The sequence below is a fragment of the Pantherophis guttatus genome, chromosome 2 (genome assembly GCF_059756535.1).
Source record: "Pantherophis guttatus breed Tessera chromosome 2, ASM5975653v1, whole genome shotgun sequence".
In the NCBI taxonomy this organism is placed as follows: Eukaryota; Metazoa; Chordata; class Lepidosauria; order Squamata; family Colubridae; genus Pantherophis; species Pantherophis guttatus.
In genome coordinates, this window is record NC_142064.1 from 164,547,151 (window position 1) to 164,562,251 (window position 15,101).

Genomic DNA, 15,101 nt, shown 5'->3' on the forward strand with positions numbered 1-15,101 from the left:
AAGGCCCAGGGAGCCCCCAAAGGCAAAGTCAATAAGGTGGTCTAGAGCAGGAAAGGCTAGCTCAAGGTCCCAGCAGCACAGGGACAGCAACGAGGTTGAGATGGCTAAACGAGAGGCTAAGCAATCAGCGTGGGCGAGAGCTAAGCGAAAAGTCTGCCGCCAAGGAAAGGATTGGCCAGCAAAAAGATTGACAGAAAATGGCCGCCGGAATGCCGACCGCTCGCAAAGTGGCGCCTGCAGTGCTCGGGACCGCGTGGGCTGACAGCGGCTAGCTCAGGGCGTGCTCCGAAAGGGAGTCCCAGCAACTCGCACCTCAGACCGGCAATTTACTTCAAAGGGCGCCGCCCAAAGGTCGGACGCCTCGCTCTCTCACCACCAACAGATCGGGGCGGCACGGTGCTCCAGAGACTGACGATCGAAGGATCTCCTCAGCGCAGCACTCTTGGCAGAAAACTGAGGCCTGGCTAAGCGAATCTTCGGTCCAGCCAGCAAGCGCCGAGGAAACGTCAGAGCCTGCAGGGCAAACCGTGCAAGACTCCGGAGCCGCTTCAATGAGAGCCGATCCACAAGAAAAGGTGTGGGGGTGATCACGGCAAACCGCAACACCCGCGCCCACACCAGCGGCTGTAATTAAGGGTAGGGGACCGCCCCGAAGGGTCGGAAGCCCCTGGCTGTGGTCTGACGGCCGTCAGAAGCCCCGAGGGAGAACGGACTGGCGCCCCAGACTCGATTCTTGCTCCCTGCAGCCCTCTTTAATACAGGCTCTCACCGAGATAAAAACTAAACAAAAATAAATGAAAACCTGAACGCTAGAAAGCTAAATTCCCTTAAAGTGAATGCGAGGAGAGAAAAAACACACCAGTCTTCAGTGACTGAGTGAAAAGACTGGTGCATTATGGGAGCAGTGGGCGTGGCCACAGGGCGAGGAGAGATGTATCTAAATTTCACCCAGTCAAAAGGAACTGATGATGAAGAAACCCAGCTATGGACTGCAGGAGCAGTACTCTGGAAAAACACAATGTTCTTATGTTTAATAGATTGGAATGAGTAGAAAGCATTTTATGTCTAGTGGGGCTACTTTCTGTAGGTGTAAAAGAGCTTAGAATGAGCAAGGATTTCTCCAGGGCATAATGAGGAAGGAAGGGCCCATGACATTCTGCTGCTTGAGGCAAAACACAAAATTGACCCTTCCATTTTCTATGTATAACAGTTAAACAAAACTTATTTCATCTGTGGCAATAGGGAAGTTTCTTCAGTGGCTGTTTTAGTCAGGTATGACATCCAGCTTCCCACCTTATCAGTGTCAGCACTTCAAGCTGCATTTACTTTAGTGCTGACATAAGGAGGAGAAGCGGAGGCGTCTGGAAAGGGACGTTTGACTTTTCACCTACTTATTTTCCCTGGAGATAACATCCCCTAGGAGATGGGATGGGAGGGGGGAAATTCCTTTGAGCTGGAGCAGTAGATTAGGGGTAGAGTGATTTGGAAGATGGCCAATGAGTGCAGGGGAGTGGGGAACGGAAAGGGAGGGTTTTGGGTCTGGAAGTAAGTGTTGGCTGCGATGGAGTCGGAATTAGAATGTCGTGCTTAATAAATTGGAGTTTTTCTTCAAAGACTTTGTTTGAAATGCAATTTATTTGAGACGACCTCGAAACCTGACACAGAGTTTGTCAGGGTTGAGGTTTATGGTGTCTGCTGTCTGCTGTCTGCGGCAACCAACTGAGCTGAGAGTGTGGAGAAAATAACAAGTGAAGAAATACATGGTATGAAATACAGATGGGCTTCTGAGGATCTCTTACTGGGACGTCAATGTCCAATCTGTTCCCCTTCATGAAGTTCAGCTAAAGTAGGACATTTCATAGGCACAGGATGCCTCATGAAAGGGAAAGCAGGAGCCCTTAAGATACAAAGCTGCATTTTTGCTTGTGCTCAAGCTTCTGCATCAGAATTGCAGTAGCTTTCAGTAGGATAGCAGGCCCTTCTCAAAATTGCTTCTTCCTGGGAGCTTTATGAAGAACACATAAGAAGCATGGGGGAGAAATATGATACAGCTCATAGGACAAGAGAAGTATTGTCAATGATTCTGAATAGGAAAAAAAATAATATTGATAAAGCATTGCAGACACTTTCCTCCAAGGTAATCTGATGCATTTCGGGATGGGTAAGAGAAGTAATCCTCTTGATAGATAAAATTATGAATAATCTTCTTTCTCAAGACGGAATTCAGAATCTAAATACATCTTTCCTAACCTAATGCTTGCTTCAGCTAGACTGCACGTTGGTTCCCTTTATCCACCAGTCACTACTGCTACCATCACAGAGAAAAGTAGGTAGGAAATACTGTTTTAAATTATGCTACTTATAAGGGAAAGAAACCCATGTCCACATATCATGGGGACACCTTTATTAGAACCAATTGAAAGGTTGCAATTGGCATCCCATCGCTCTCCAGAATTTTTCATCAGACATTATGCTAAACACATTAAAAACCAACATAAAACACTAAAGATGGTGGGGAATGGGGCAATGGCTAAAAGGGACTCTGTTTTGTTAAAGCTACAATATGCTTCTGACAGCCGAAAGATTACACATGAGTTATGACACACACACACTCCATCAAAGGCACTTTGTCAGAAGAGGACATGAATTCCCCTGCCGGTTGGCCACTTGGCAAAGGTGAACTATATTTTCTTTCTGATTCAAGGTAAATAAACCATAGGGAGGGAGGGAGGGAAGGAAGGAAGGAAGGACGGAAGGAAGGAAGGAAGGAAAGATCATACATACAGTATTCACTAGCAGATAAGCCAGGAATTTTAATTGCTAAAATGTACACAAAAAATTGGTTAAAATCTCGGGTGTTTTCCCGTGTCATGTTAAATAAGTTAGTTAAAATGTTTAAAATTCTGTTTAAAATCCTATCTTAAAATTTTCCAAAAATCCTTACAGAGCACCTTACAGAGATTTTAATTTTTTGCGCATATATATATATATATAACGTATAAGCCTATCCAGGTAAGATGACCATTGCATTTTTAACAAAATGCCATGAAAAATACAGGTCAGCTTATCTGTGCATAGTGTACTTTTCATGGAATTTTGGATAAAATTCAAGGATTAGTTTATCCACAGATGGGCTTCTCCATGAGCATATATGGTTCATTCAAGGAATTGTGGCTATGCATATTATGTGAATGGGCCACCACAGTTCAAACACCATAAATAGAGCTCAAACACAATCTTTTCCAATAGAGCCGACCGATTTACCAGTGAGTCATCTACTGTGAGTCACTTGATGAGTTTTAGGCAACAAAGAATGTGAAGTTGCACACTGGTGTATAAACTCAGCCAAAATGAATCATACACATGATAAACTTACAAGTATGTTGGAATTTGTCCTGAATACCAAAGCTAGTATTCTGTATCCTGCATTCGCTTCTTTTTATTCTCACAGGTCACGTAAATCATCCTGATTTACTCAAATCCCTGCCTTAAAAATTATGAACTGACTCATTTGAAAAAATTTACCTGTACTGATAACAAAAGTTCATTTGTACCTAGCAACAGGCCTTTTAAATGGGTTGTGTGCTCACACATGTCATGAAGTCAGACTTACGTACTTTATATGGTGGCATCTTGATACACTTGTTTTGATGCCACCATGCCTTGTTACAGGTTCCAAAGCTAGTGGTAGCTTATTCATGCAGACCATTATTTTCTGTTGCTGAACATGGCAGCATCTAGGCATGGCCCGTTCTTCTTGCGCGTCTATTATCTACATTGCAAAGTATTGCATTTACATCATTATCAAGTACAATACAGGTAGTCCTTGACTTACAACAGCTCATTTAGTGACCTTTCAAAGTTACAATGGCACTGAAAAAAGTGATTGTTATGACTGTTTTTCACGGTTGCAGCATCCCCATGGTCACACGAACAAAATTCAGATGCTTGGTAACTGGTTTATATTTATGACAGTGCTGCGTCTCAGGATCATGTGATCACTTTTTGCGATCTTCTGACAAGCAAAAGCCAATGGGGAAGCCAGATTCACTTAACAACCATATTATTAACTTAACAACTGCAATGGTTCACTTAACAATGTGGCAAGAAAAATCGTAAAATGGGGCAAAATTCACTTAAATGTTTCACTTAGCAACCTAAATTTTGGGCTCAATTGTAATTGTAAGTCAAATTATACCTGTAAAATTATAAAAATGTGCATGGGTACCCTCAGCTCCCTATATGTAAAGAAGGATGACATTAAGGTGCTAAATGTATAACATATGAGCAAACTCTTTATCCATAAATTCTGGAGATTCAGCAACTATATTTTAGCTAAGTAGTTAATATTTGTACTGGATTCACACACATCCTGATAAATGATACCTCCAGTCTGTTAAAAGAAAAACAGACTATGATTGTTTTGTCTATGTTGTCTGTTATAACAATCCAATTAAGATCCAATCTGCCTATTTAGAAGAGCGCTAATATTGCTGCAGAAGGGACATTGACCTTATGGCACTCAGGTATCTAAAGAGTAATAAATTAATGTAGAATATTCCTGATTAGGTAAAGTTCTTTTAATACAAATCGTGCCAACAAATTGGCCAGGAGACATGCAATGTCGTTATACTTGGAACATGTACTGTAAATCCTTTTCCAACCCTTTCTTGGCCTTCAGAAGTAGTTACGTGGTGGTATTTCTCCCCAAATAAGATGTAGGTAACAGAAATTTACATTCCTCCTTTGGGAACAACTATTCCGTCCCCCCACCCACCCACCCCCATTGCAGTATCTGACTCGCTTGTTTGCCATGCTCCCTAACTTGCCCTCCCAGTATGTTTTTTTTTCCCTCAGTTTTTGGTTACCTTTGTTGCTACTTATTTATTCCGAATAAATACGTATATTTTCAAAGCTGTAGAAGCAATTTTGTAATATTTTAATCTTTGGTATGAAGCAGACAGTTTGGGCAAGGATTTTATGTCTGTTTTCCATTTCCTCCCCTTTGACAACGTGGTAAATGCTCAGCTATTATTTTATTTTAGAGGAGCCTAATTTTCAGTGTGTAACTATAAAGTTCCTGCACTTTTTTGCATGTTTATTAAACACTTGAACAAATTGAACAAACTGTGATATACCACCTTCTATTTTTGTATGTTTATAATGCCAAGTATAATCCTTTATGAAACAAAAGCTGCACATCTTTCTGAACATAAACTTTCAGATTGTGTAGAAAAAAAGTCTAGGTTCAGAGAGATTCAATTCTGACCTATCTCTTCTTCCATCTCTCCTTTCTCAAGAATCAATGACCGCTTAATTTCTTTTTCATTCCTTTCTGTTAACTATTGTTTGGCTTGATATGGCAAGAAATACCTCTTTTGTGGAACCAAAAATAGGGAAGTCCACATGAGCAAACATGAGACCTTCCCTTTTAAATACAGTTAACTTGGAGTACGTCTGTCCAGATTCCTAGTATGCTCCTTATATGTATTTACTCAAAAATCATCCCCACTGGTTTCAATTGCGATTTCTCCTCAGATGAATGAGAACAGGACTGCAGAGTATTGTATATCTTTCCAGAGTATTGACCTTACAATGGTAACAATAATATTATCAAACATTTGCATTGAAAAGGCTTCAAGAAAATGACTGCATGAAGTCGATGACCCAGTGAAGAATGCAAAATTGATATATAGTTGGTCAAGACAACATAACTCCACAATGAAACTATGCCTGAAAGGAAGAATGAAGATCATCATTCAGTAGTTCTGCATGCATAAGATCCTAAATTTAACCCTTTGCATGTTAAGAAAAAGCTGCCAGAGATTGGAAAGCAGCTACCATCATTGATTAGATTTGTCTCCTCCTCCAAGATGACAAATTCCTGAGATCATGCAAATAGATTTTGAGGAAATTGGGTTGAGATAGGCTGCATTAGAAAGACTGGTACAAAGCAATAAGTTTCAAGTTTAAAAAAATTCTTCTGAGGATTAAACATTCAGTTTGTGGTCAAAGATTATGACATGAAATCACTATCTGTTCCAAGACTTTAACATTTCAACTATTATTTTTTTAAAACAAGCTTACTTTAGCTCTAGCTAGAAACATTCAGGATGTCAAGTTTCCAAAGGCTAAAGGGCAGCTTCACTCTCTACAGTATTTTGACCAGTGCCACCAACCCTGAGCTCCCTTTAGAGAGAGCTAAACAAATAGCTTGCTCAAGAAGACGCTTGGCACGCGCCAGCTCACACCGAGCCCCGCCAGCCCAAACCTTTCAAGCACTTAAGTCAATACAGAAAAATGTCTCTCCCTCTGGATGCTGGTCAGGCACAGCCTTCCTCTAAAGGCAGCCAAGAAAAGCCAGGCTGACGAAGGAATTTAAATAGAGCTATTATTCCTATTACTGTGGGGGACGGCAGAGAAGGAATACATCCATTTTTCTCCCCCCTCCTGCTTTTGAATATCCAGTGGAGTGGGACAGAGTCAGAAGCAGAAACTAACATTTAAAACTATCTCCTGCTATTTCAATCTGAGTTGTTAAAAAATATTTAGCAATCAAATTCTAGTGGCAGTAGCAGAGGGAAACACACCCCAGCCTCCTACAAACCAGTAGGTTTTTAAGCCAGCACATTCCATTTTTTTTTTAGCCCTTTGATCAACAGCCTTGAAAAATTCCAAAGAATGTAGGCTGAAAACTTCAGAAAGGAGGTCTGGTTTAGCTATATGTTGCATTCTTTTGGAGTGCAATTTCTAAAATTGTAACACATCCTTCATAGCCCAGGATTTTTTTTTTCCAGACCTCTGTTCTTTCTAATATGTTTGATTATTCTTTAAAACGCATTTTGAATAGTTTGGATGAAAAGGGACAATGCCAACCATTTAAACCAATGACCTAAATAGGACTGGATTAGCCTAAATCAAAATGTTCTGATCCCGATTCCAGCCAAGCTCACTGCTCATTCATCCCCCACGGGGCCTTCACTCTGATACACACTGTTCCTCTGATTCTTCGTATCATAAGGCGGCATTGATTTTCCCTCTGAAGTGATAAGGATGCTGCACTTCCAGATCCAGATTTTCTTTGAGCTGTTCTGAGTCACATGCCCTCACGGATTAACTGTTGAGGCCAGCCTGTGAATTATTGAGTTTATCCAAATATAGTTGGTAGGGACGGATAATATTTGCTTTTTCCCCCCCTTTCCCCCAAAGCAGCGTGCGTCAGTACAGACAGTGATTTCACAGCCAAAAAGTCTTTAATGAACTCCTGAACATTAGATACAAGGCCGTATAAAGATTTGGAATGTCTTTATATCAGCCATTCCAAATCGATCAGCTTCCAGATTTATTGGAATACCACAGAACTGGAGTCTCTAAATAGCAGTCTTTTTCATTCCCACTAAGATCACTTTGGATCTTTGGTGTTAGACTAAAGTGGAATCAAGCGTATTCTGGAAGAGCCTGGATCAATTGACTCAGAGAAGATGGGCCCCTAAGCCAGTCCACAAGGTCCATTTGTGTCTAGCAAAGGGAGGGGCAGCTTATCTCATAGCTCACCAGACCTAGATCTATGCTGGTGCAGTCCCCATTGCTGCATAAAGTACCATCGACTGCATTAAAACAAATGAATTTATTTGTATTAAAAATAAAAGGAATAACTGAAGGATTTGGGGATTTCCTTTTCCTCCTGGCCTGTTCCAGTGCCCAGCTTTAATAAATAGGGCCGATAACCACCAACAAGGCTCCCAGCCTGCAACTGGCTCCAAGTCCCAGACTCAACTCTCCTTATATGGGCACCTTTTGAACACTGGTTTCATGTTTTGGCTGACGGCAGGCAACTGCATTGATGCTTATTCTTTGGGGAACAACTGGAGGAGGAAGAGAGTACAGTAGAACCTTGGGGTCTCACATAACTATTGGTGGGGGCATTTTATTCCTAGGATTATTTTAGGCTTGGTAATTAGCCTTCTCCAGTCTGGTTCCTTCCAAACAATTTTAATTTTAACGCATCATTGATAGCTAGTGGACCTTCTGGCTGGAGAAGGTGGGAGCCACCTGAGACATTTGGAGGCAACCAAACCAAAGAAAGCTGCCCTAGAGTGACTGGTCACTGTGCCCTCAATGGGGGAGTCATCTGGTAGAATCCTGTTCCCACAGGCCAGTTTTAAGGACGTGACTTTTTGGTGCATGGACAAGTCCCTGCAGTTTTCTTGGCTAGATTTCAGAAGTGGTTCACCATTGCCTTCCTCCTGGGCAGAGAGGGAATGACTGACCCAGCTGGCTTTGTGAAAATGATTATAGGTGAAAAGAGCAATGAGAGAGCTGATGTGATGTGAGGAAAATGCTATTTCAGACAGGCATGGACAGAAATGAACAGATAGCTTTGCTTTATAAAACACAACTTTTGTCAACGAAATCTCAGTCATAATGGTAAGGAACATCTTTTGAGAGGAGTTAGGAAAAGAGATATGAGCGTACAGCCATGGTTTATTTAATGGACTCAATTCCTTAATCTACCCAACACTGTGATCCTTAAATTAATCATGGGATTGGATGCCAAATGTGCTAGGCTATAATTTAATGAGTTAGTTTGCAGGTGTGCGTAGAATTCAAACTCAAAGATCACAAAACAGTCATTTCCACTTCAGTCTTGCTTGTGAAGACAAGCTCAGTAGGTTAAGAGACAAGGTAAATACTTTTAGTCTGCATCAATAATAACAAGACATATAACAACCTACCAATATTTTCATTAAGAGGTGGTAAAGATTGGCCAGGATCAAAATACCATAGAAAGAGGAGGAGGAGGAGGAAAGAAGAAAAAGAACAGCCATTCTTTTAAAAGGAACATATGTTACTTCTGCTTTCTCTGAGGTATTTCTGCAGTCCTTGTAGGAGAGAAGCTCCATCCAAGCATTTTTAGCTTAGGGGTTGCTGGTTAATGTTGTGTGTTACAAGCTTTGATGTGAGTTTCCATCTGGGGAGGCTGGTCCATGCTCTGCACCTTGCTGGTAGCTTCAAGCAGTGCTAAGAAGCCCAGCTGGCTAATGGATAGCTTGACCAGCAGACTTGCTTCGGGGCAACATTTCCACGTTACCAATGTTTCTCCTGGGAAATTATGCAAAGATAAACAGATCCCTGAGGCAGAAGCACAAGGCTGGAGTATAAAAAATAATCATTCAGGTTATTTTTGAGATGGAGCAATTAAGGGAGAAGAATTTCATTTTCTTGCACAATGATGTCTGGACCCAAGCAGCATGTTTTTAATATAACTGGCTAGACACACTCATTCTATGGTTTGCTTTGAAAAGCAAAATTAAGTCTTAATCCGAGCTGAAAGCCATTGCTTATGGATCGCAATGTCTGGGCTATGATATTAAACTGGTTTGGGTCTAGTTATTAGTTGGATAGGAAATTTGTAGGGATTTCCAGGATTGTAGGCTAGATGGGATAGTTAATAAACACCTTACCGTGGTGTTTTCCAACCTTGGCATCTTTAAACTTCAACTCCCAGAATTCCCCAGGCAACATTCCCTGGCTAAGGAATTTTGGGAATTGAAGTCCACACAGTTTAAAGTTACTAAGGATGAAAACCACTGCCCTGGAGTAAGGCAATGACAAATCACTTCCAAGTTTTGCCAAGAGAGATCCGTAAGCTTCTCCATTAACAAAGCAGATGCTGAATTCAACTGGAAATAATTTTAACTTTGTCAGGCTTATTCAAGCATGGCCTTAACATCTTTTCAGTTCTTTCCAACTCTATAATGCTATGATTCTGGATCTCAAGCCATCAACCTCTTAATTCTGGAACAGGCTAATCAGCAGAAGTCTCACAAACACATTTGGCTAATATAGTTTCTTTACTGCAACAAGAATGAAGTCATAGACATACAAAAGATCATCAAATGGACTTTGGATCTCTGCAGATCTTTTGCATTAAGTAAGATCCCCTCACGCTTATTGCTGATTATGGTTGGCATGCATTTTACAGCAAACAAAGCCAGTGATCTCAACTGAATCAAAGTATTCTGGGACATGTTTCAGTCAAGTCTCTCATTAATTAGATCCCTCACGCATCTAATAAAATCACAATCAGATCTTCAAGCCCTGCTAATAAAGATAATTTGGTACAGGTGTAATAATAGGGAATTCACATTATCTACAATACAATGCTTCTGGAAACACCATTATTTCCATATAGTTGAACGATCATCATGACGATTACTTTTATACAATTTCGTATTTTGTGAGTTCAGGTGAGAGAACCTGACACTCAGGCTATCCTATGCAATGGCACCATTTCTATACATGTATATAATTATGCATAATTATCTTCAGAAAGTACAGAGATCATCAGTCTCCCACAAATGGAGGGGGCTCATGTCACAACTTTTTAATGGAGGTGAACTCTTTGTCACCTTCTGGATCTTTTTATCACTGGTTTCTGATAATTTGTGGCTAAAAGCAAAATCGGATATGTAGCTCCTTCATGGAGCTTAAGATCTAACAGATCTAATTAAGTTTACCTATCTCAAGAAGTTAGCCCCATCTATGTGAAGACCTTTTTATTCCAGCAGGCGGGCTTGGCCTAATCTCTTCCCTTTTAAATATGTAAATTTTAATCTGTTTTTAAATTATTGGGGTGTTTTAATCTGTCTGGGCCAAAATAATTTAATTTGATTTTATCTGGTTTTTAAATTTTTTATGTCTATGTTATTTTATTGTTTGGCTGTTCACCGCCCTGAGTCCTTCGGGAGTAGGGCGGTATACAAATCGAATAAATAAAATAAATAAATAAATAAAATATGTTGTAGCAGACTAAGACATTAATTGCGGCATAAGAGCTTAGAGGGCGGGTGTCAAACTTGCTGTGTCACAATGGCATCACGTAATGCTTCGTGACGTTTTTCCCATTCGTGGAGCTGGGGTGGGTGTGGCCTGTGTGTGATGCATCCAGCCCGTGAGACGCTAGTTTGAAACCCCTGGCTTAGATGGTAAAAAATGTGCTTAAGATGGTGTATACATCCTATGCCAAGCTTTCACCAGTGGCAGTATAGCAATTTTTGAAGATTGCATAGGATGGAACTTCTGGAAATTGCTCTTCCAAAACATCTTGAGGGCAATAGTTAGGAAAAGCTGCTTTAAGCCTACACTTAATTGTCTCATGCTTGATACTTGACAGAGACCTATAGCTATATTGCCACTTTAATGACATATAGGGCAACTATAACAACAGAAGGGGTGGTATTTAAACATTTACCTTCAAACCTCTCAAAGTCTTCAAAATGGCCAGCCTGGTTCCATCCAGAGTGATCTTTTATTTATAATTATCCTAGACCTTAATCTTGGCTTCACTCTCTAAGCATGGCTTCCCCACCCCCAGTTAAATTAGCATCATTCATTTACAAGAGAAAAACTATTAGGAGGCTATAATACTTCTCTCTCCCATCCAAAACAAATAAAAAACCCACCCCAGTAAAGATTGAGCAAGCTGTTCTCAGAACAGAAAATTAAAGGTCTGAGAAAAGAAATCGCATATTCTGAAAAGGGCAAGGCTGGCATATTGAACAGAAGAATGTACTGTAACACCTATCAGGATTCGAGCTACCAAAGAAATGTGTTTTCAATGAAAATCCAGAAACATGTACATTAAGGGGAGGGGGGCAAAGAATGAGAATTCATCTGAACTTGTAGAAAGGAGCCTATTTAAATGATCAATACCACATCTGAGACCAATCTGAGGGATTACACTTCTAGAATGCTTGAGTTCCTCAAACATTTATTTAAGTCTCAAGTGCCTAGAACTGTTAATATTGAAGCCATAAATACATTAGCTCCTCTTAAAATGAAATCCCATCCTTTTTTTTTTAGAAATACAAAGAGAACTGAACTGTTCAAGTCATCGAAGATGGAAACATCATGGGAAGATATCTGTGTTATGTGGTGGGGAAAAAAATCTGTCACTATCTTTTCTGACCAGCAAACTTAAATTTAAACTCTTCATTTAATGCTGCTTTATGCTTCTAATGAATTCTACCCAATTCCTGTGCCACCCAACCACATTTAGGGTAGAAATGGCAAACATCTGTTATTTTCTGGAACTGGCCAAGTATAGCTAACTTCCATTCTAAAAATCATGGTAAATCTAGCCTTCCAGCAAGCCACTCTCTCCCTTTAAGGACTGGTAGTTTCTTTTTAGGTGGTTACAATTCAGAGCTGCATGTAGCAGGTATCGATAGCCGTTTTTTTGAATGCTATTGCCAATTGCTAAGCCAGGGCACATTTCTGGGGAAAGAGGAATCCTTGGATTGTCACGCACTTCCTCAACTATGAGAAAAAAAATACCAACTGCAGCAGGGAGATGGAATTTCTCAAGGCCAAAAGGGGCCATCAGAGGGGATTTTTATTAAAACTATGCCAAAAGGCAGAAAGGAGATTGCAAGTCCTTTCCCACCTCCCCACCCCTCTTTGCAATTTATATTGAAGAGAGAAAAACTCTAGGCTCCTTCTGGTTCACTGAAATTAGCCCAAGCAAAAAAAAAACGTTACTGGGTATGCATAGTTCTTCCATGACTGTATATACGCAAAGCTGTGCTAATGATAAGCCTTTATGATAAGGCTTACCAACCCCACTAAGTTGCACCTCTTTATTTCTTCAGAGGGAGGAAGGTGGGCGGCAATGAGGACTTCACAATCCAACCACTTTTAAGAGGACTCCCTGTTCGCATTTTCTGGAGCAACAGGTGGCTTTTCCTCAGCTGGTGGCGGTGTGTAGGGGGAAGTGGATAGTAACGGATATATTTTAAGAGGAATGTTTGGTGCGGTTGGCGTCTAACCGAGACAGAGCAAGCCAGTAGGAGAGGCTGGAATTAAAACCGATCAAACCCAGCCACGCTCTCAGCCTCCCTTCCCGCTCTGACGCAAGAGGCACTTGCGACCCAAAGTCCTTAAAGGCAATTCATTAAGAAAGGGGAGATCTATAGAGGCCCGTCGAAGGGGAAAAAAAAATTAGGATATCTCCGCCAATTAACACCCCCCCCCAAAAAAACCCCTCAGGACTTTTCATCACGGTTGGTTGGCTTGCAGAATTTGCTTGAGACCGCTCGAGCGTGCTTGTCGCCCTCCCTCCTCGCGTGCCTCGACACGGATGGGCGCAGATGCCCACGCTGCGTGGCCTAAGGCAGCAGCGCCCTTGCTCGTGGCACGGCATCCTTACCTTGCTCTCCTCCTCCTCGTCGTCCTCGTCTTCTTCTTCTTCCTCCTCCTCTTCCTCCTCCTCCTCTTGCTCTTCTAAAGCCACCGGAGCAGCAACGACCGCGTCTCTCTCCGCCTGACCGGCCACCTTCCGCTCCACTTGAACGTGACTCCGCTGTTCTGCTTTCACCGCCTCCGGGGCAGCCTCGTCCTCGACCTCCTCCCCTTTTCCCTTCTCCCGAAGCCCTTCTTCTTCTTCTTCCTTTCCTTCCTTCGTCCCCTTTTCTCCAGCCCCTATTTCCTCCACGGCGCCCCTTCCAGCTTCTCTGCTTATCGCCGCCTCTTCGTCTCCTTTCTCCTTCCGAGGCTCTGCGCCGGCCGCCTCCGGTTCCCTCTCATCCTTCTGGAGGGCTTCGCCGTCCGTCCGGTCTACAGCAGCAGAGCTCGCCTTGGCCTCCCCTTCTTCCTTTGCTGCTGCCGCCGCCGCCGCCGCTGGCTCCGTAGCTTTGTCCTCTTCCGAGGATCTCAGCTTGACAAAGACCGACGCTAGAATAACAGCCAGGACGGTGAAAAGCAGCGGGACTGCAACGTACAAGTCCACCGCTACATCCATGCCTCCGGCGGCTGTGCGACCCGACAGCAGTGGCCGCAATTTGACCGGGAGAGCTGCGATGTCGAGTCGTCGCCCGCTCCCTCGTGCTTTTTTTTCTCTCTCTCTCCTCCTCCTCCTCTTTCTGCAGCCGCCGGGCAACTGAGCAGCTGGACTGAATTCAGCTGCCTGAAAGCGGCGGTCGGTCTTCTGAAGCCGAAAGCAGGATAGGGTTTCACAACACCCGCGTCACTTGGCCCGGGCCCGCCTCCCTCCGTCTCTGGTGCCACTCCCGGCAAGCCTAGGTCGCCGGGATGGCCATTCCCACTTAGGAGTTTTAACACGGGGAAAGGGAAGGAGAGACCAAAGGAAGGAAGGAAAGGAAGGGCTGTTTTGAGAGGAGGATATACAAAGTTATCTCCATATATACCCAAATGTGGTTAAATAACCACACTTGTATTCCACATAGGCTAAAAAGAACTCAGAGGAATGAGCTGCATACAGGTTGATAATTCCCTTGTAATATTGAATCGTGTAAACTTCCCTGGAAAAATTGGAGAGTTGGATTCGGCTTGGTGCTAGACCATGAACAGTGGTTTATATATCACTCTACAGCAGTGTTTCTCAACCTTGGTAGCTTGAAGATGGGTGGACTTCAACTCCCAGAATCCCCCAGCCAGCAGCGCTGGCTGGGGGATTCTGGGAGTTGAAGTCCACCCATCTTCAAGCTACCAAGGTTGAGAAACACTGCTCTACAGCAAAGCCAATTATTATTATTATTATTATTATTATTATTATTATTATTATTATTATTATTATTATTATTATTATTATTATTATTATTATTATTGTTATTGTTATTATTGTTATTGTTATTATTATTATTATTGGCTCAGGGTAATCCACTCTCCCTGATCATTCTATTAGAAAGTAAACTCTTCTCTATTTTCCTTCCTTCCTTTATATTTCAAATGTATAAGCCATCCTATTTATAACAGTAATCAATACAACACATAAAGATAATAACTTAGACATCAATATACCAATTAATAAAATTCTCCTAACGGACACGTTTCTTAAGTTAGAATGTGGGAGAAATATTTGGTCTTTAAGATGGCAGGATGGGGTGGCCTCAGTGGGGATCCTTTTCCAGCGGATAGGCCCCATGACAGAAGGAATGACATCCAAGTCCCATCAGATGACCTTGTTTTAACAATAGGACTTGTTAATAGTGCAGTTTGAGCAGCATACGGTTATTCATTGCAGGGTATGGAGACACCGTAAGTGTTTGTGCTGCTACAATCTGGATCAATTAATAACTTGT

General features: G+C 42.0%; 1 protein-coding gene across 4 annotated transcripts in view; it reads right to left on the reverse strand.

Annotated features, from left to right (window-relative positions):
* Positions 1 to 14,102, reverse strand: part of MXRA7 (matrix remodeling associated 7) — a 64,087-nt gene extending 49,985 nt beyond the window's left edge. For all 4 annotated transcript variants that reach the window (XM_034408561.3, XM_087887204.1, XM_087887205.1 and 1 more), the window contains exon 1: positions 13,211 to 14,102. In XM_034408561.3, coding sequence (XP_034264452.2) covers positions 13,211 to 13,801 — 591 coding nt within the window. In that variant the 5' untranslated portion in view covers positions 13,802 to 14,102. The remainder of the gene's footprint in view (positions 1 to 13,210) is intronic.
* Positions 14,103 to 15,101: the final 999 nt, after the last annotated feature.